The sequence below is a fragment of the Choristoneura fumiferana genome, chromosome Z (assembly GCF_025370935.1).
Source record: "Choristoneura fumiferana chromosome Z, NRCan_CFum_1, whole genome shotgun sequence".
NCBI classification, from domain to species: domain Eukaryota; kingdom Metazoa; phylum Arthropoda; class Insecta; order Lepidoptera; family Tortricidae; genus Choristoneura; species Choristoneura fumiferana.
The window spans coordinates 15304484-15323928 of NC_133472.1; the positions used below are offsets into that span (position 1 = coordinate 15304484).

The 19445-nt window shown below is 39.7% G+C and overlaps 1 protein-coding gene across 7 annotated transcripts in view; it reads left to right on the forward strand.

Annotated features, from left to right (window-relative positions):
- The window catches only part of faf (ubiquitin carboxyl-terminal hydrolase-like faf), a 56602-nt gene extending 37168 nt beyond the window's left edge, over positions 1-19434 (forward strand). For all 7 annotated transcript variants that reach the window (XM_074088866.1, XM_074088906.1, XM_074088873.1 and 4 more), the window contains exons 40-50: positions 279-438; positions 521-630; positions 790-873; positions 2201-2301; positions 3414-3607; positions 6037-6132; positions 7780-7952; positions 9971-10202; positions 11866-12069; positions 12446-12564; positions 18989-19434. In XM_074088866.1, the coding sequence (XP_073944967.1) occupies positions 279-438; positions 521-630; positions 790-873; positions 2201-2301; positions 3414-3607; positions 6037-6132; positions 7780-7952; positions 9971-10202; positions 11866-12069; positions 12446-12564; positions 18989-19349 (1834 nt within the window). In that variant the 3' untranslated portion in view covers positions 19350-19434. The remainder of the gene's footprint in view (positions 1-278; positions 439-520; positions 631-789; positions 874-2200; positions 2302-3413; positions 3608-6036; positions 6133-7779; positions 7953-9970; positions 10203-11865; positions 12070-12445; positions 12565-18988) is intronic.
- Positions 19435-19445: the final 11 nt, after the last annotated feature.

Consider the following 19445-nt stretch of genomic DNA (forward strand, 5'->3'; position numbering starts at 1 on the left):
AGCACCAGAAGTAGGTTGAAGATTTGAAAAAGACCTACAGATTATCTTATTACCTTAGCTGAAAAATCGTATATTTTGCGCCAAAATAGTTAATAATTAAATATTTTTGTTACCTAAATATTTGAAAACATGCCATAATAAACAATAATGCAATTTGAGTGAAGTCATCACAGCTCAGCTGCAAAACTAATAACAATCAATTCTGTGTGTATGTATTCTGTATATACAAAATAACTTAATGTTTTTCAGTACTCACTGTATTGTTTTTATATTTTCAGAGAAAGTTCTATTCCAAAACCAATCTGGATGTCTGTGCGTCGTGGTAACATAGCATTTTCACATAATCAGGATCAGTTCAGCTTGGAACATTTTAATTTTATGAAAAAGCTTTGTTTCCTACGGCTACAGGTACCACCAGGATCTACGAGTGCTATTTGGGTAAGGATCGTGTCGTCGTGTGTTTGATTGATTAAGTGTTAGTGGCATAATATTATGTTTTACTACAATATCACATTTACAGGGCCCAGAACATGAAGAGATGTCAATGCTCACTGTGCAATTGGCAACCAAATTCTTATTCCAAGTTGGATTCCGCACTAAAAAGACTTTGCGTGGCCCTGCGTCTGATTGGTAAGTACTCAGAATGTATAACAAGTATTAAAATGTTTGCTTGATACTTGAATCATAATTTTAAATTGTCGAAATGTTGGATTCTTAATAAATATTTGTCTTGCAACCCTTATGTCTACAAAACTTTAGCGATCTCCAATTTTTTCCATGTTTTTTCAGGCACGAAATATTGTGTCAACACTTGCGATGCTCCCAAGCTGTGAGAGCATGGTTTGCTACGGATCTGTTCAAACATCCCCACAGGTAAGATTCAGTAGATTTAAATGTTATGAAGTCGCAATTTATGTGACTAGCCAGCTGGGGAATGTTTTGTTACGTTTTTTTTTTGTACAAAGCTAATTAACCTCTTCATCGCCACAAAACAAACGAAGTGACATGCTCCGTACGCCACAGAAAAACCGGTGACCAATCAACTTGATTTTTAAGTCCATTGCAGAAGGATTAGTTTCGAGTTGGTTGCTGGTCATGATCGTGGCGTGTGAGGCATTCCATTGGCTGTCACGACTGGACGACTGGGGCGATAAAGAGGTTAAACTAATTAAGTTCTGAAAGAAATTCAATTTTTAAATTAAATTTTTGATGTAAATCTTTCACTTAAAAATGCCCATAAAAATTTTACATGTATTAAAACGTACGTACAAATTACGTTTTGAAACAGTACAGTCAAGGACTTTAATGCATGAGCCACCATGGAACCTTTTCTTTTTAGGGTTCCGTACCCAAAGGGTGCCAACGGGACCCTATTACTGAGACTCCGCTGTCTGTCTGTCTGTCCGTCTGTCAAAGGGCTCTGTCTCTTAAGCCGTAAAAGTTAAACACTTGAAATTTTCACAGATTATGTATTACCTACTGTGGCCGCTATAACAACAAATACTATCTTTCTTTCTTTCTTTCTTTCTTTCTACTCTCATTTACCTCTTATGTAAATTTAAAAATGCCTCTTCTAAATTAATAAATATTTTGATTGACCCTTTCAATTCTATAATACTCCTTCATAAACTTGGGGAAAATATTCGTTAAAAAATATAAGTGGGTACATGTTTCACCATTTAAAAAAATCTACCCTTAAAGGGGTATAGGGGAGTGAAAGTTTAGGTCTATTTAGGTTTAGGTTAGTTTTAGGTCTATTTGAAGATATAATTCTAAGACTTCGTGAAAATGCTATTAAACATTTTAAGTTAAAAGGGACATGAACAGACAGAGAATACGCGAATCGCCATTTTTAAATATTTCAGCCCTAAGGGGGCTATAAGGTTTGTGGAAATTCGCATAAGAAAAACGTAATGTTAAGTTAGGATTGTGAAACTTAGGGAAAGCATTAAATAATGAAATATGAATAAATTCAAAATAATACTGCTGATTCAAGTATCTTAAAGAGCATTCACATCACTAGAGCCAACGTCAGTCAGTCAGTCAGCCAGTGGTATGTTAGTCACCAGATTTGTTTACCAGATTGCTTAATTCCATTGAATTAGAATATATTATGTGCAAATTTAAGTAGAATGACCCAAATACGGTTGTAATTATTTGATGATCAGCATAAAACTAATGTTGCTTATCTTTGTTTCAGGTTATGTGACTATCTCCTTTCATGTCCTTCAGCTGAAGTTCGAGTAGTTTTCATGAAAATCATTGTTTTCTTGGCCCACTTTTCAATTCAGGATCCGCCAGGTAAGAATAATAGACTTATGCAGAGGATTAAGGATTGAAGACGAGTTTAGAGTCGTAAAGCATAAACGAGTAATGTTTCGAGGCTTGTATAGTGTTTTCTCAAACAATGTGAAATATTTCAATCCATAGTCCGTGATATGCTTGTCCATCCGTCCAAGTGTGTATCCATCCAGTCCATCCAGTCCATCCATCCGTCCTGTCCATCCATCCATGTCCATCCATCCGTCCGTCCGTCCGTCCGTCCGTGTCTTTCCATCCATACGTCCGTCCGTCATCAGTCCGTCCGTGTCCATCCATCCGTCCTGTCATGTCCATCCATTCATCAATCCATATCCATCCAGTCCGTTCCGTCCAGTCCGATTCATCCGTCCGGCCTTCCGTCCATGTCCGTATCAGTAGTCCGTCCGCATATATCTGCTTCCATCCGTCCATATCCGTATCCATCCATCCATCCATATTCCATGTCCGTCCACCATCAGTCCGGTTGTGTCCATCCATAGTTCCATCCGATCATCCGCCATCCATCCATCCATACGTCCGTGTGTCCGTCCGTATCGTCCTGTCATCCGTCCATCCATCCATCATCCATCCAGTCCGTCGTTCCGTCATCCGTCCGTCCGTCCATCAGTCCGTCCGTCCGTCTTCCGTCATTTCGTCCGTCCTCAGTCGTCCGTCCGTCCGTCCGCATCCATCTGTCCTTCCATCCGTCCATATGTCCATCCATCCATCCATCCATCATATGTCGTCCGTCCGCTTCCGTCCGTCCATTCCGTGTCCATCCATATCCGTCCTTCCATCCGTCCATCCATCCGCATCCAGTCTTCGTCGCTCGCATCGCATCGCAAATGCTTACAGAGTACTGTTTGCTTTGTCATGTTAGTAAGCAAATTTAAAATATCAGCGGACAATAATGGATTTTCATACATATTCATGCCTAGGCCTATGTAGGGATGGTAGGAGCCATAAATGAAACTCATGTCTCTATTTCGTGATATTAACGCATACATCCGAGCATGTTTGAGAAAATGTCTATCCATGTCTATCGATGTAAAACTAGATCTTTTGTACGATAAAGAGCTTGAGGGGATCTCACATATCGCTATCGTTGCCAGTGAAGAGCGGGTACGGGTCGTGGGCGTCGCGCGAGGAGGTGGCGTCGCTGTCTGAGCAGGTGCTGTGCGCGGCGCGCGCGCTGGCGGCGCCGCAGCTGGCCGACTCGCAGGCGCACCGCCACCTGCCGCTGCTCTTCAACCTGTTCCACGCCTACGCCGTGCTCGGCATCAACGAACGCCATCAGCTATTGCGGGTAAACCAAACTACTACGAACTACTTACTACACACGTATGTACCTACAATGAGGACTGCTGTTTTCGCGCTCACCAGTTGGCGCCACTGTAGACAAAGGTCCTGCCTGAAGTATAGTGATTAATTTGTTATTACTAGACCTCGTTATCTCAGGGCAGTGAAATGTCACAAGTGTCATGATAAAGGAGTATTGGACTAATTGGACCAAACAAAATAAATATTATTTTAAGCTTTTTAGTAGTTTGGACAATGTTTGAAAATGTACTGAACCCTTTTCAAAAACACGTAATACCTTTGGTGCAATTGGGAATTTGATAAATATAGTTTCGCCATGTCTGTCTGTCTGTCCGTCCGTCCGTCCGCAGCTTTGCTCAGGGACTATTAATAGTATCAATGCTAGAAAGTTGTAATTTAGCAGGGATATATTATATGTAAACTATGCCGACAAAATGGTACAAATTTTCATTAAAATCGAGCGTCCCCCCGCCCCCCTCCCCCTCCTCTAAAATCTAAACCGGTGGGTGGAAAAATTTGAAAAAATTCAGGATTTGTAGTAAGTATATAAAACTTTCAAGGAAAACTATAACGGCTAAGTTTGCTTGAGAATTATTAGTAGTTTTACTCTTAAATAGCAGCCTAAGGTATAAAATATACCGAAACTGAAAATTCCGTATAAAATACGAAATCCTTAGAAAAATATTACTTAATTTTTTCGTAATGGTTACGGAACCCTATTGTGGGCGTGCCCGACACGCTCTTGGCCGGTTTTTGAGAAAAGCTTTATATTAGTCTCGGCTGGAATAGCAATTACTGGCTTCGTATTGGTTAAACGGACCCGTAAGCTCGTCCGTTTAATACTCATACTCAAACAGCAATTGCCTACTTCCAGGCCACGACAAAAGTCTATTATTAGGTGTAGATTACGAGGGGAAATAGTACATTACTGTAGTGGACGCGAAATAGGGGGTTGCCGGCTAAGCAGATATGGACTAATCTGGTCGCCCTGTTGTGTGCGCGCGTGTCGCGCTGGCTGCTGGCGCGGCGACTGCGGAGCGGGTGCTGTTGGCGTAGGCCGTGCCCGAGAGCGCGCGTTGAAACAAAAGACGGTCGCATTGCCGGCCAGCAGCCTGCAAAGTTGTATAAAATCTCTTTTCATCTCTCCTGTTCGGAAAGTTTAATTTTCATGGGCAGATAGCCGGGTGGAAAATTGCGTTTTCATCTCTAGGGTGGAAAGTAATTTTTTTTTTTAATTTTTCGATTAGCCCCGGAGTCGAAGATAATTGAGTTACGTCAATGAAACTTTTTTTTCACGTTTCGGCATGGCCATCTAGATGCACGTCGTGACCAAGGAGCTTATAGGTATACAACACTGGAGGTTGAACACCGAACATCCGTTTAAAACAAGAAATTCGATCTTTATTACGTCACGAACATATTCCATCTCTTTCCTTAGTTAGGTTAAGAAAGAGATGGATGTCATTCGTGAAATGTGAAAGAAAGAGATGGAATATATAAATAAGTAATAAAGGTCAACCTTCTTCATTCGGCGTTCGACCTCCAGTTTTGTAGGTATATAAACTCCTTGGTCGTGACCAACTCGATTTTTTTTATACTCGGCCGAGGCAAGTGGCCAGGTCGAAAAGGTACCGTTGGAGGTTGGATATAAGTAAATTCAATTTACTGAATACTGAAATTCAATTTAATGATATTCTAATTTTTTTGTACTATTTTACTTTGCTCACAGTCGAAATGAAAAGTAGAGTGTCTAACTCGGGTGAAATTACCCATTTCCCTTCAAACTATTGGCGCTCTCTATTCGTTCGAGCGCCAGAAATATCTCAGGTGAAATGGTTCACTTTCCACCCTCGGCTATCAATCTACTATTGCAGGCCGCTAGAGTGACCGCGGGCAGGCAGGCGAGCCACAGCGCCTGCAGCACGATACTTCTCGGCCTATTATTTGTAACACAACGTCAATATTTCATGTCATGTTTGAGAAAAAATATTTTCCTGTGAAACTTAATGAAATAAAACAATTACTTTGCTCACCCGCGACCTTCTGATAGTTACAAAATCACTAGTAGTTTATTGGGTTATTTTTCGTTGTCATACATCAGAATTACTGGTGGAAGAAAATAAAATGAGTTCAAAACTCGTTTAATCTTCTAAATAATATGTCTTAATTATTCCACACATTATTATTGTTATATTATGCATGATGTAACAAATAAGTGTCATCCAACTTAAAGCAAGGCGGAACGTTATGGTCTCTTATTTCCCAAAAATAATTACACATTTGGTGATATGTCCTTCTCTTTCTCTCACAAGCTGCGTTCGCAAGATGATGAATTGATAATCTTTCTATTTCATGCTTTATTTAGTTTAAAACGCGAAACTGTGGTTGTGCTGATATTATATTTTATTGTTACAGCTGAGGATTCTGGACATAGTGTTATCTGTTTGCATGGAAGACTCATCGTCATCGCTAGGAAAATACCAGTACCCAGAGTCATCAAAAATCCATCAGGTAAAATCTGGCTGTTTTTATGGCAAGAATATGATTAAAATACAAAGAAGAAATCAAACGAAGAATAACAATAGACAGCCCAGAAAATCCTTCACCCTTTCGATGTCAGTTATTACAGCTTAACACATTAATGATTACTTACTAGTCACTGTGACAATTGTTTTTTTTTTCTGATATAGATATTGTCATAATCCTTACTAATATAATAATTTCTTAAGTGCAGTCATACTCAAGCCTGTTTTTATAAGGGCCACAAATCTGTTGTATTTATAGTGCAGCACGCCACATAATAACTTTATTTAGGTTGTCCGTAAGCCAAAATACGGGCTACTTGTGGATGCATGGCGGGCCGCAGGTTGAGGTTAGAGTTACGTATGCACTAACGTACGTATGCGGAATGAAATTTGCACAAAGTTTAATTCGCTATTTAGTCACATTTGTTAACAAAATATGTATTTATTTGTACTCATCTTAACACGAAATAAATAAAATTTCATGTAAATAAAAATTTGGTCTCTACTGGGCTGCTTTTCGACAGTTTCCTGGCAGTTTATTTATGGCCGGCGTATAACGTCGATGTTTGCCATTTTATTCAACTCCGATTTATATATATTCTTTCAAACTGTCTATGGTTTTGAGGCGAAAATTATTTGCGTACGTTAGGAGGGTTTGATTTTTTTCGGTACGTACGGGATTTCTAGCACATCCATTTTGTTCAGTGTTTTTTTATAATTTCTAATTGCTAGATCTGGCCAAAACACTCCATTAACTCCTCTACGAGTTGCCCGTATAAAATCACGCACAACTGGCAAACATCGCTCAATGTATCGGCCAGTAGTAACCGCTTAGCCGGATTCAAAGAACACCATGTATACTGAGCGGCAAAAATCTGGCCCTCAAATGTATGCAGTTATAGGTAATTTTCTATGGAGAGTGGGCCAAATTTTGTGCCGCTCATTATATATTTATACCACTATATTTATAACCAAAGTTTTAAGCGTTTTCCTTGGGGATAGTTGTTGCTTTTCGACGATGGTCGGCTTGACTTTTCTTGTTCGTTTAACAAAGCCCATGTCAATAGAGATGCTTTTTCACTGTTTTCTCGTCACAGTCAATTTTTGTTCCAAGTTCTGTGTATGATTTTGCCACACGACCAGCCATCTTTTTTTTTAATTGACTCCTCTTCGAAGAACTGCTTAAACTGCTTATCTTCCCCGAGCCAGATTTTCTAGAAGTTGTTTTTTGACAGGAATAAGATGACAAAATGTTGTAAGTACGTCTGCTTTCCGCCGTGTGCGTGAAATTTTTTACGACCTTCGACTTAGGCCAATTCTCGATTTGCCCTAATAAATTCAGCGAAAAATGCCCAACTATGAAAATTTCGCAAATTACTAAAAAATGTACTTAAAAAACAAATAACATTCACAAAATTTCAAATTTCGAACGTTTTATCTTTAAAATGTGCTTCAAGTGTTGTACAGATTTCATTCCGCATACGTTATGCGCTAAACCGCGCGGATTTAGCGCGTCGTTCCTCTTCAAAATATCGCTTGAGAAAGAGACGGCGCGCTAAAACCGCGCGGTTAGCCGCATAGTGCGTACGTAGCCTTAGTGTTTGTGTTGATGGCGATGTTATTTGTTGGTCAGCTGGTGTCGCTGCTGGTGCGCAGCTGCGACGTGAGCATGCGCTGCCAGTCGGCGCACGCCGCGGACGGCACGCCACCGCTGCCCAACCCGTTCGGCGACCCGCCGCCCGCCGTCGCCGCCGCGCGCCCCGCGCTCTCCACGCCTGCCGCTGACATACTTTACAACAGGACCGGGTAAAACGGAACACCACTGTTACACCGCACTAGCTGCTAATATTGCTCTACTATCTTGTGCCTACGCCACGCTGCTTGTGTCTAATTCACGACACGTCGCTTTCGTACATTTTGAAGCGGCATTGTGCCTGCACTGCACCTGCGCTGCGCCTTCACCTTACGCCGTCTATGTAATTCACGCCTATAATATGCGGCTACCACCATGGCGGTGCCTATGAATTCTTTATAAAGTACCTAAAGGCTAGTCTAGTACTAGTTATGAATATGAACGACTAATACTACCATTTGATTCCTGATCCACAGTAGAAAAATTCAGGTCGTACATAACATAATCTGTGGCATTACAATTTGACAATAATTCAAGCACGGCTTAGAGTCCTAAATGAACCATGACAAATAGTTTTATTTATTTCTCTTCTTTTAGCTTCGATTATTCGTTCCTATGTTTGTTTAATGGTGTGATAGTAAATAGATATTTTTATTTAAATCTGATATTTAAATTATTTTGTATTTATTTTGTATGTAATAATTTAATTTGTAAAAATACATTGGAAATACTCGTATACATTTCGGACTTTACGATAAATGACAACTGTTTAAAGCCGGGTGCGCATCATGTGATTAAAGTTCTATCTTTGTCACTATTTGCTATTATAAGCAGGACAGCAACATTTCAAACTGTCAATTTGCTTAAGAGTGTAGACTAGCTTTATAACTGCCTTTGTGACGAGACACTGCAGGGGTCAAATGAGGGTCATTATTTAAATTTTGTTTATTTAATTAAGTTTATCACATTTTTGGAATCTGATTTCTGAAAATGCTTCACAAAGCCTATTTCTCCAAATGGTTTTCGATTTAATATATGTTGTCAAAAATTGGGACATCCCAATTTATTTTAGTGTCCTATTGTGTAGACAAGGGAATTTCCATGCGACAACTCGCGAAAAGATAGAAAATATCTAAAGACGGGCGGCGTGCGTTAAGTTATTAAAAAGTTTGGGGAATTTAATACACTACATAATCTGCCAGGAAGAGGTGGCAAAAACAGGCTGCGTTAAACCGAAATTAAACGCGGCAACAGTTGTATCTATTCGACAAAATCCACCGGCGGCGTCTACTCGAGATAAAAAGTTAAAAACTTAGGTCGGCCAGCACGCAATAACGCCAAAAAGGGAAATAATTTACAGACCAGGAAAAAACAGAAAATCCCTAAAAGGAGCTCCTTTCCACATTGAAAAAGCAAAATTTCGATTTAAAAACTTAAAGAAGTATTTAATTGAAAATCGCGACACATCTGTTTTAATGGATGATGAAACTTATGTTCTTAGATGAATGATTGGTCTCGCGCGCTCGCTCGACTAGATACCGCCGGCGTAGCCGAGCCCGAGGCGACTCAGTCGCGTTGCAAGCTGTGCGTAAGGTGCATGTACTGAATTTTTAGTTAAATTTTGGTCATAAACCGAAGTAAAATGCCAGTTTTCGCAGTGAAACTGTGTAAAAATAATACTACAAGAAATAAGAAGGACACGCGATCACATACCATCAGTAAATATCGTATAATTTCGAAATTACAAAATAAAATAACATGAACCCTAAACGCCATTCTGTGTTGCCGCGTATAAAAGAATCAAATTCCCCGTGGTTGAGATTTTAATAAATTGAATTTTATTGTTATCATCATTAAATGATGATAAATTTTAAATGACAAGCCATTTGCTCGTGTGGGCTTAAAAGTTCGAGCTTTTTCACTACCGGTACAATCAACGGGAACAATCAAGCAATTCGCCCACTCTTAGGTATTCAATAAAAATGTACATTGTATTTTTTTTATATTCATACGTACATACAGAATTATCTTTCTTTATTTTAATTACTGTGAGAAATACACGATTTATGTACATTTATCTATATGGTTACTTTTTTTCGTGAACAAGCCTTATCACTTTTTCTCTAAAATGGTATATATAAATTATCATTTATATGTATAATGATGGTGTAATGTATTTATTTACGTACAGTACTTACATGAAGAAGCTCACCGAGGAGTGCTGCGTGTGTGAGGAGAGCATACGACTGCTACAGTTCCTGTGCTGGGAGCACGCGGGCTGGTCGCGCATGGCGCTGGCCGAGCTGCTGTGGCAGATGGCGTACGCGTACTGCCACGAGCTGCGCCGGCACTCGGACGCGCTCACCGCGCTGCTGCTCATGGAGGACAGCTGGCAGCAGCACCGCATACACAATGTCATCAAGGTACACTCACCAGCGACACCTACTCCCAAATTGAGGACATAGGAACTTCACACATACACCACTGAGTTGCTTCGCACGATGTTTTCTTTTACTTAGAAGCTAATGGTAAATTTCAAGTGTACGTAGTCGGTCCCAATGCTCTGTCACTGGCACATTATTTTTAAATTTAGAACATGATTTTAAGAAAATTTGATTGAATTCCATTTTTGAATGTTTGACAATAATTTTAAAACAAAAAACAGTCATTCGCTGCAATTTCTCACGATGGAGTGGACATTGAAAGAAAACCTAGTAGCTGTGCTGTGTTTGCACCGCTGTGGGCACTCGCAAAGTACCATTTTCAAGTTGCTCAAAAATTTAAATATATCGCTTAGGTTTGTGTACCGTACTCGCTCCGTACGAACACCAGCAGTTGATCAAAGCGATCAAGGCGCGCATAGCAAGAAATCCTGTCCGAAAACAGAAGTTGATGGCTTTGCAGATGGGTGTCAGTAGAAAAACCGTCGAAAAGGTTTTAAACGAAGATCTTAGTCTACGAGCATACAAAAAAAAGATTCGGCACTTACTTAATGCCCATCTAAAAACAATAAGGATCCCGGTTAAGTTGTTAAAGCGGTACGCGAAAAATCGACACCGTGATATCTGCTTTACAGACGAAAAGATTTTCGATATTGAAGAGAAATACAATAAACAGAATGATAGACTGCACGCTAGAAGCTCTGAAGAAGCAGGAGAAAGAGTTCCACGGGTGCAACATGGGTATCATACATCATCAGTGATGATCTGGTTGGGTGTATCTTATTACGGGCCAACTGAGGTTCATTTTTGCGAAAATGGGGTCAAAATCAGTGCGAAAGTGTACCAAGAGACGGTTTTGGATAACCATGTCAAAGATCTGCCCAACACGCTATTTTCAGTACATAATTTTGTGTTCCAGCAGGATTCTGCGCCAGCACACAAAGCCGAGACCACTCAAACCTGGTTTGACCGTCAAAAAATCGACTTTTAAGGCACGAAGATTAGCCTTCCTCCAGTCGGGACCTTAATCCTCTCGACTATAAAATTTGGCAGGTCTTAGAGGGGAAGGTCTGTGCTAAACCCCATAAAAATTTGGAGAGCCTGAAGTCGTCTTTAAGAAAAGCAGTCGCTGAAGTAGACATGAAAATGGTGCGTGCTGCGATAGACGACTGGCCGCGCCGATTAAGGGCCTGTATTATTGTATTAACAAAGGAAGTCATTTTGAATAATTTTAAGTAATTTTAATTCTTTATTAAATGTACTTTAAATTGGTATATAATTTATTAAAAACTGATTATTGATACTTTTGTTTTATCATTATTTCATTTGTGACAGAGCTTTGGGACCGACTACGTATATAAACATGGATTCTGAAACGCAATTTCGGGTATCAAACCCACGACCCTTGGTCTGGTTGGGGACTGGTTGAGAGCACATTAGTCAAATCACTAGGCTTCACACAATTATAGTATTTAGAGTTGTTCTGACATCATTTTTAAATAAAAAATGTAACGTCCGGTTGTCTCAAGCCTTTCGCGGCTTCCTTTAAGAAGTGAAGCGAAAGGCGACACTGCGATCTCGTGTCTCAAATCGTACCCATCCGCCGAAGAAAATATTAAAATAAAAAATGTGTGTTGGTGTGCAGGGCGTGTCGGAGGAGCGGCCCGGGTTATTGGAGACGGCGTCGCGCGCACGCGGCCACTACCAGAAGCGCGCGTACGCGTGCGTGAAGCTCGTGGTGGGCGTGATGTGCCGCGCGCCCAGCGCCGTGCGCGCCGTGCACGCGCAGCCAGACGCGCGCCGCCGCTGGCGCCAGCTGCTCGCCTGGCTGCAGGACGAGCTCGACCGCGTGAGTACACCTGCCGCCTCCAATAACATTCCTTCACCTATTGACAATTCCGAACCACGCAAATATTAATAAAGAGGAATATTAATGTAGTCGTGTGTGTTTCATCCACAATAGGTGTTGCCACTATTTCTCCTCTTTCGCTGTCGATGAGAAACGTGTTTTCATAGAGTTTTAGAAGATACGGTCTCTACTAATGAAATTTATTCTTTTTTGAACCACCATCGGTGGCATTGTAACACTGCCACACTGAGACTAAGCTGGAAAAATATTTAGTTCATAGTAAAAGTTTTTAGCGTGACATCCATGCCTTTTTATTATTAGTTCCGTGTTTGAAACCCTGGCAGCTTGAAAATACTAAATAGGGTTTTTTTTCCAGAAATATGGTCCTGGAGGGTATGGCTCGTATGGCACCTGGTCTCCGCCCGGTACTTCTAATGAAACTTCTAGCGGATATTTCCTCGAACGAAGTAACTCTGCACGAAAAACACTGGAAAAGTAAGGAAATCGTAAAAACTTATTTATACGTCTGGTCTGAGGCAATGCTGCTGTGAGCATAAGCTAGCTAGATTTAGGTAAAATAAAATTTTACATTCGGTTAATAAGGAGTGGTCCAGAAAAAAAAACTCTTAACTCAAAGTCTTTATTGCGCAGACAGATTTTCTTATAAATTTTAATGAGTTTATGGAATACAAGCAATTTACTGTGTGGCATATGTCATATAAGCATTTTAGACGTGGTATAATAGTATACATGGTTAAATCAAAATATCGCTGTCTAAAGTTAATCGTCGTAAGTTAATTTTGTACAGTTACCTAGAAAATCGTCACTGGAGTCAAGATAGGGTCGCCGTACATTTAAATATACCAAGATCCAGAGTAGGTGACGTATTGTGTTGCGGACTTACAGAGAGAGACTGACTGTTGAAAGGAAAGTGGGTTCCGGTAGTAAAAAAGAATTTCACGATAACAAAACTGGCGAATAAGATAAAGGCTGCTTGCAGAACTAATCCTAACATGTCCGAATGAAAACTAGCCGACAAGTCGAATACCGGCAAGTCTTACGGGCCACCGGGTTAAGGAGCTGGGCTAAAATCGTACAAGGTCCAGAAAATGCCAAATCCCGAAAAACAGAGAACAGCCAGGACACGGGCCAAGAAATTATATACGAGGGGTGATTTAAAAGTAATGAATGATAATGAGTATGAATTGCAAAACACGCGGTCAAGAAGTAAATTTATTTTGCAATGTCGTTTCCTAATAAGTCTAGTAACATGGCCATCTTGTTTAGAAAACACGAATTTGTGTAAAAAAAAATTTTTTCCTGACTTGTCAATAAATGCATCCACCGCGGCCATTAACCTCACTATTATTAGAAAAAATGTTGCCTCTAGGGTCTCCTTTGAATGGAATCCTGGGAATGTTCCAGAATTTCGAGCCCTGCATCCTCCGATCAACGATTAGTACTAGGTTACAGGTCCCATACAAAATCAAAGCGAAAAAGTGGCCGTGTTGCTTATACTTATAGCTATATCTGTATTACCTCCTAAATTAACTTAAAATATACCTTAAGTCTAAGCAACAAAAATCCAAATAATAACAATTGTATATAATACTTACGACGTTTCGTCACAAGACGAGCAAAAGCGTTCGATAAACAAAAGAACTTTCTTCGTTTCAAAAAGATGTCATTCTATTTTGGGAACAGGGTAATAATGGAGTCGCAATTACATAAGACAGTTTTTTTTTTATTTGACAGAGATATAACACAAACAAATTTACAATATTGACATGAAATGAAATGTACTTATAGATAATTAACTAAATTAAGTTAAGTAATTAGTAAATGCATATTTGACAACATTTTAAATTTCTAACACTATGTATATATGTATGTATGTATAACTCTTTATTTTACATTAATATATGAAATAACTTTTAACGAAAAAGATGTACCATCAGCCAAATATGTGGTCTACCACCCTAAAGTTGATAATCGTTCGTTTGCATGTCATAAAACAATAATGCCAATAGATGTGTCTGTCAATTTGAAAGTTCGACTTTAGCGACATATTCATTTGATAGGAACTTGTTTAAAAATTGATAGACCATTTAATTGGCTGATGGTACAGTCACCACACGCGATTGTTGAGCCACTTGCCACTGTTCGTAATTTTGCCGTGTAATGCTAATCGGGTTTAGTCGGTTATACTCGTATATTCAGACATGGCATGATAAGTCACACGACTTCGAATAATAGAAAAAAAAATATATTTGTATCTTTGTCATTGTGTTTGACAAGCGTGAAGTGTCATTTGTCAGTTAGAATCACTGAATCACTTGATAGGTAATTGGCTATTGGCTTTTGGAGAGCCGGAACCGGAACTAGCAACCTGACAGCAGAGTACACCCAAAGTCAACCAATTGCAGGTCTAGCTACGGTAACCTAGCGACAATAGGGTTGTTGACGCCATTCAAAAAAATTCGTAGGCACGACTCAGTAAAAAAACGCTTTATTTTAGCCCTGAAAACCAGATTAATTTTCGATTTACTGTAAAATTAGATTTTTTGTTGCTTTTAAAACAAATAAATAGTTAGTCGATTGAGTTGGCGAACAAATTTGCCATTAAAACTCTATGGGAGAATTGTGTTTTGGCACAGCTCATAAAAAGTACGTCAGTTGATTGGTGGTGTCAACATCCCAATTGATTTAGCGTAGCGATAGTAACGCTAGCGTACGGATAAATTATGATTGGTCATTTCGACTTCGTAAAAACTCGGAACCCCGCGATTTAATCCGAACTCTATTTATGTCTATGGTCATCGAATCGCCGACTTTCCGCCATATTGCATTAGTTATATTACAATATTTTTTACCATCGGCTTGGTTACTCAGCATTCGGATGAAGTCGGGAATGACAAGAGATTAAGAGCCAAAACCTCTACCTATATTGATTTATTTTCAAGGTCTACTTGAATTGATTACTCGACTATTAAGCATGTTCATAAAAACAAAAATATATCATGACTGTTTATTTATTTTATTTTTAAATATAACAGTGCAAAAAAATACACATTATTTAAGAAAACTTAACTCGTGTGGGTAAAGCTAATAGCTGGTATATGCCCCATGGTTGTCTATTACAGATTGGAGACGCGAAGGCATAGACTCGACCAACTGAGTACAATGACCACTTCCTCGCAAGTCTTCCCATACTTCTTGACAATGACTTTCAACGGCCTCTCTCGTTCGCTCATTCCGGTTTTCCCATCTCTGAACCATTAAACCCCACAGGTTCTCTATGGGGTTAAGATCCGCGGATTTAGCAGGCCAAGGTATAACCGTAATTTCGTTTCGATGTTGATGGAACCAGTCATTCACAATTCTGGCTTTATGTATCGTGCAGTTGTCGTGTACGAAGTTAAAATTTGGTACTTCTTCCTCTGTATAAACTGTCCTTACCGTGGGCAGCATGCTTTCGTCTAATACACTGACGTAAAATTGAGCATTAGTTCTGGGAGGTAATGGGACCAGCTCGCCTACACCAGCAGAGCTCATCCAGCCCCATAAATTTGCACTGATACGACCCGACTCCCGGTTTGGTATCACATGATCTTCCATATATCGTGTATTGTCATAACGCCAGAGATGCAAACGGCCGTGGTCACTAGATTTAAAGGATTTTTCATCACAAAATATTGTATTACTCCAATCAAAATTTCGGTATTGACGAGCAAAATTTAATCGTGCGGCTTTGTGAGCTTCTGTCAAAGCAATCTTATATGCGGGACGTCTATGGTGCAAATTCATCGAATGTAGATATTTCCGGATGGTATTGGGGTGCAAATTGAAACGGTCTGCGAAATAATTGGTGGATATAAAGCCATTATTTTCGTAGTTCTGTCGCATCTCATCGCGTTGCTCAGCCGAGAGTATCGAAATACCACGGTTGCCTTCACGGTGATCATTTATAGCTCCTTCTTCAGCATACCTATTCACCCACAAACTGACAGTATTTCGCTGCACATTTAAAGTTCTTGCTATTGCACGTATGCTTAAGCCTTGCTGGTGCAAAATTACAATTTGATGTCTGGTTTCGTTGCTAATAAAAGGTGCCATCGCGGAAGGCTTGTTCAAATTGGCAATTTACATGTAATTTACATTGACAATCCTATTGTCAATTATATATTTTTTTTTCAAAGTTAGATTTTCAGTACGGAAGTATGAATATTTAATTAACTTTTCCTTGTAAGTAAACCTTGAACTCGTAATATAGTAATAGTCGCATTTCTCCTTACCTTATATTTATATCTTTATAATTTCAAGTTTTTTATTTACTTGATTATATTTACTTGATTAGATTAATATTTTCATGCAATTTCACTGTTGGCTAACCGGAAGACCAAGCCTGCCAACCTGACAATAGAGTAATTACACCCAAAGCTAACCAATTAGAGGTCAAGAAACAGTAACCTAGCGACAATTGTTATAACGTAACTATAGCAGCGGAAAAATCATGATTGGTCATACGACATCGGGAAAACTCGTAATCCACGACTATGTCCGAACGTTGTTTAGGAGTCTAATTTTAATAAATTACCGATGTTCTGTCAGATTATTTTTGACAGCCGATTTGATGGAAATACCGAATGACAAAGATAGAAACACATATTTTTCTCATCCTTTTACACGAACATAGACATGTCATCATTCATTATCAGTCGTTCACGACGATGCCACACGAGTATGCCCGATTTGCATTACACCGCTAAATTATGCATAGTGGCAAGTGGGCTCAACAATCGCGTGTGGTGACTGTACAAAGGCGAACTTATCCCTTAAAGGGATCTCTTCCAGTTAACCTTTGAACAATTGAAAGGACATCAGAAATAAGAGTGGACACTACAATGGAAAGATAAAAGGATCGAAATTTTAATTGAACGAAACAATACATGAAATATAAATAAATAAGTACCAACACATACATTATAGGATTCATCCATTATATGCCCTGTGAAAAGAGGTAGACGCCAATATTTATGTGTATTAGCTAGGATTTTTAATTGATTAAAACTTACTTATTCTAAAAAGGAATAACTCAAACTATACGACACATCAAAAGAAAATTCCATAGACTCTAATAATTAAAAAAATTAAGTCTTATGACAGATGTCAGGTCAGACCAACGCTGTCACTTGTCAATGTCAAAACGATGTGAGATCGACTTTTTTAAAACAATGAGACAATAGAATTTGCTCTATTCTGTCGTACAGTGGGAAATTGAGATTTGGACAAAAAAATTATGGGTGTGTCACAATCCGCATATTAATCGTGAAATAAATTTAGCTCGTTATATAGCAGTCTTTCAGAGCAGTAACTATACCTGCGAATTGGGAATCGCCGTTTTCTGTAATCTACGTCTTTGGCTATTTCCAGTTATGTCAAATTTGTCAAAATAATTCTAACATTGTAGTCGAATTTTTGTAAGGCCTATTAAGTTCTTCTTCTCTTTCTTTCGCGACAGCGACATCCATTCCGCACAGCAAAAAGGATCACTAGAAAATCTCCATATAGTCGAATTTTTGTTAGGCCTATCAAGTTCTTCTTCTCTTTCTTGCGCGACAGCGACATCCATTCCGCACAGCAAAAAGGATCACTAGAAAATCTCCATATAGTCGAATTTTTGTAAGGCCTATCAAGTTCTTCTTCTCTTTCTTTCGCGACAGCGACATCCATTCCGCACAGCAAAAAGGATCACTAGAAAATCTCCAAAAAATATATAAGTATATAATATATTATTTTAAAATGAGAACTACTCCATGAATTTGTTCCAGAACCACCGATTTTTGGCAAAATGGTTGTTTTCAAAATTTGAAATGTTTTTTTCGTTCGTTTAGGAATACTTTCAATTAGGTCCGATAAGCACCAAATTAGGATCTGATGATTGAATCCTAGGAAAATCAAGGGAACTCTTCAAATATTGTAGGAACTCATATGGTAATTTTGATATATTTAGGAGTAACTCGTGCATTTGCGCTTGAAAATCATCATTTGGTGAAGTGGAACTGATGATGACTAAATTTGACCAATGGAGCGACTACTCAATAAAAAGTACTTCACGGGTTGAATTTCAATTATTTTAATGCAGTTGCTAAGCGATTTAAGCTCATCGTAATTCATATGGTGAAATGGAACGGGTGATGTGATGAAGCACCAGGACTCCTCAATAATGAACGACTCTGCATCGGAAAAAGCAATTATTCGTAAAAGGTGACGAGCAGTTGACATTAAACTATTGTATCTTAGATCTTTTACACTAAAAAGCGTGAATTTTTTTTTAACAAAAAAAAGAACAGACTACAAAAAACCATGAAAATAATTTTCTACCAGTCTGAAGTCGGTGCCTCAGCATGAGCCAGCAGGAGTGATTGAAGCCCAATATACTCGTATAGTTGCAGGTGAGGTAGACGATTATAGGTCCAAAACTATTTGCTTGTCTTTTTTCTGGACCACTTCTTAAGTTAATTCCGTAAGAAATTTTATAAATAATAATACTTTGTTTTTTACTTTACGTGAGTTACTTTCACTCGTAACAGATCACTTATCCCAGTCTTGCCTTGGACAATCCTTATTTTGTATTCGCTACTAGTGGTTTTAAACCATTTTAAATTGATGTACTTAAGAATCTTAATTATTATCAAATTTATTTATTATTTCTTTATTTAATGAAATTGTATGAACAGTAGTACAACCCAGTAAGAGGGTCGCAATTATAACAATGTTAAGGTACAATACAATACAATACAATAACTCTTTATTGCACACCAACACAGTAAGCAGTACAGAAAACACAAGTATATACATAGAGATTTTCTAAGGTTAGGTAAGGTAATTTCTTTAATCTAACTAACATATTTACCAGGGCCTATCAGCTGTATCCGGAAGATGAGGACGAAGAAGAGGAGTCGCGGGATATCGCAGAAGGCGAGGTGGAGGTGGAGGCGGATGCCGGCGCGGACAGCGGTGACGAAGAGCCCGGGGCCGGCGCGCCCGACGAGCATGGCCCCAAACACGCGCCCTCGCCCGCCGCGCCTTCCGCGCCCACTGCGCCGCCGGCACCCTCTTCACCTGTCACGCCCTCTTCACCCGTATCGTCCTCGTCACTAGTCGCCCCCGCCTCCCCCGCCGTGCCTACCGTGCCGTCCGAGAGCTCGCCGCCGGCCGGGCCCGCCGCGCCGCCGGCGCCCGGCGTGACCGCCCGAGACCCGCGAGCGTTCCTCTGAGCACCGCCCCTGCCGCCGCGATTGTCGCAGTCGCGCCCGCGCTCACCGCCTCCGGTCCCCCGCCGCCGGGCCTCGCTCACTGCTCGTGAACTACAA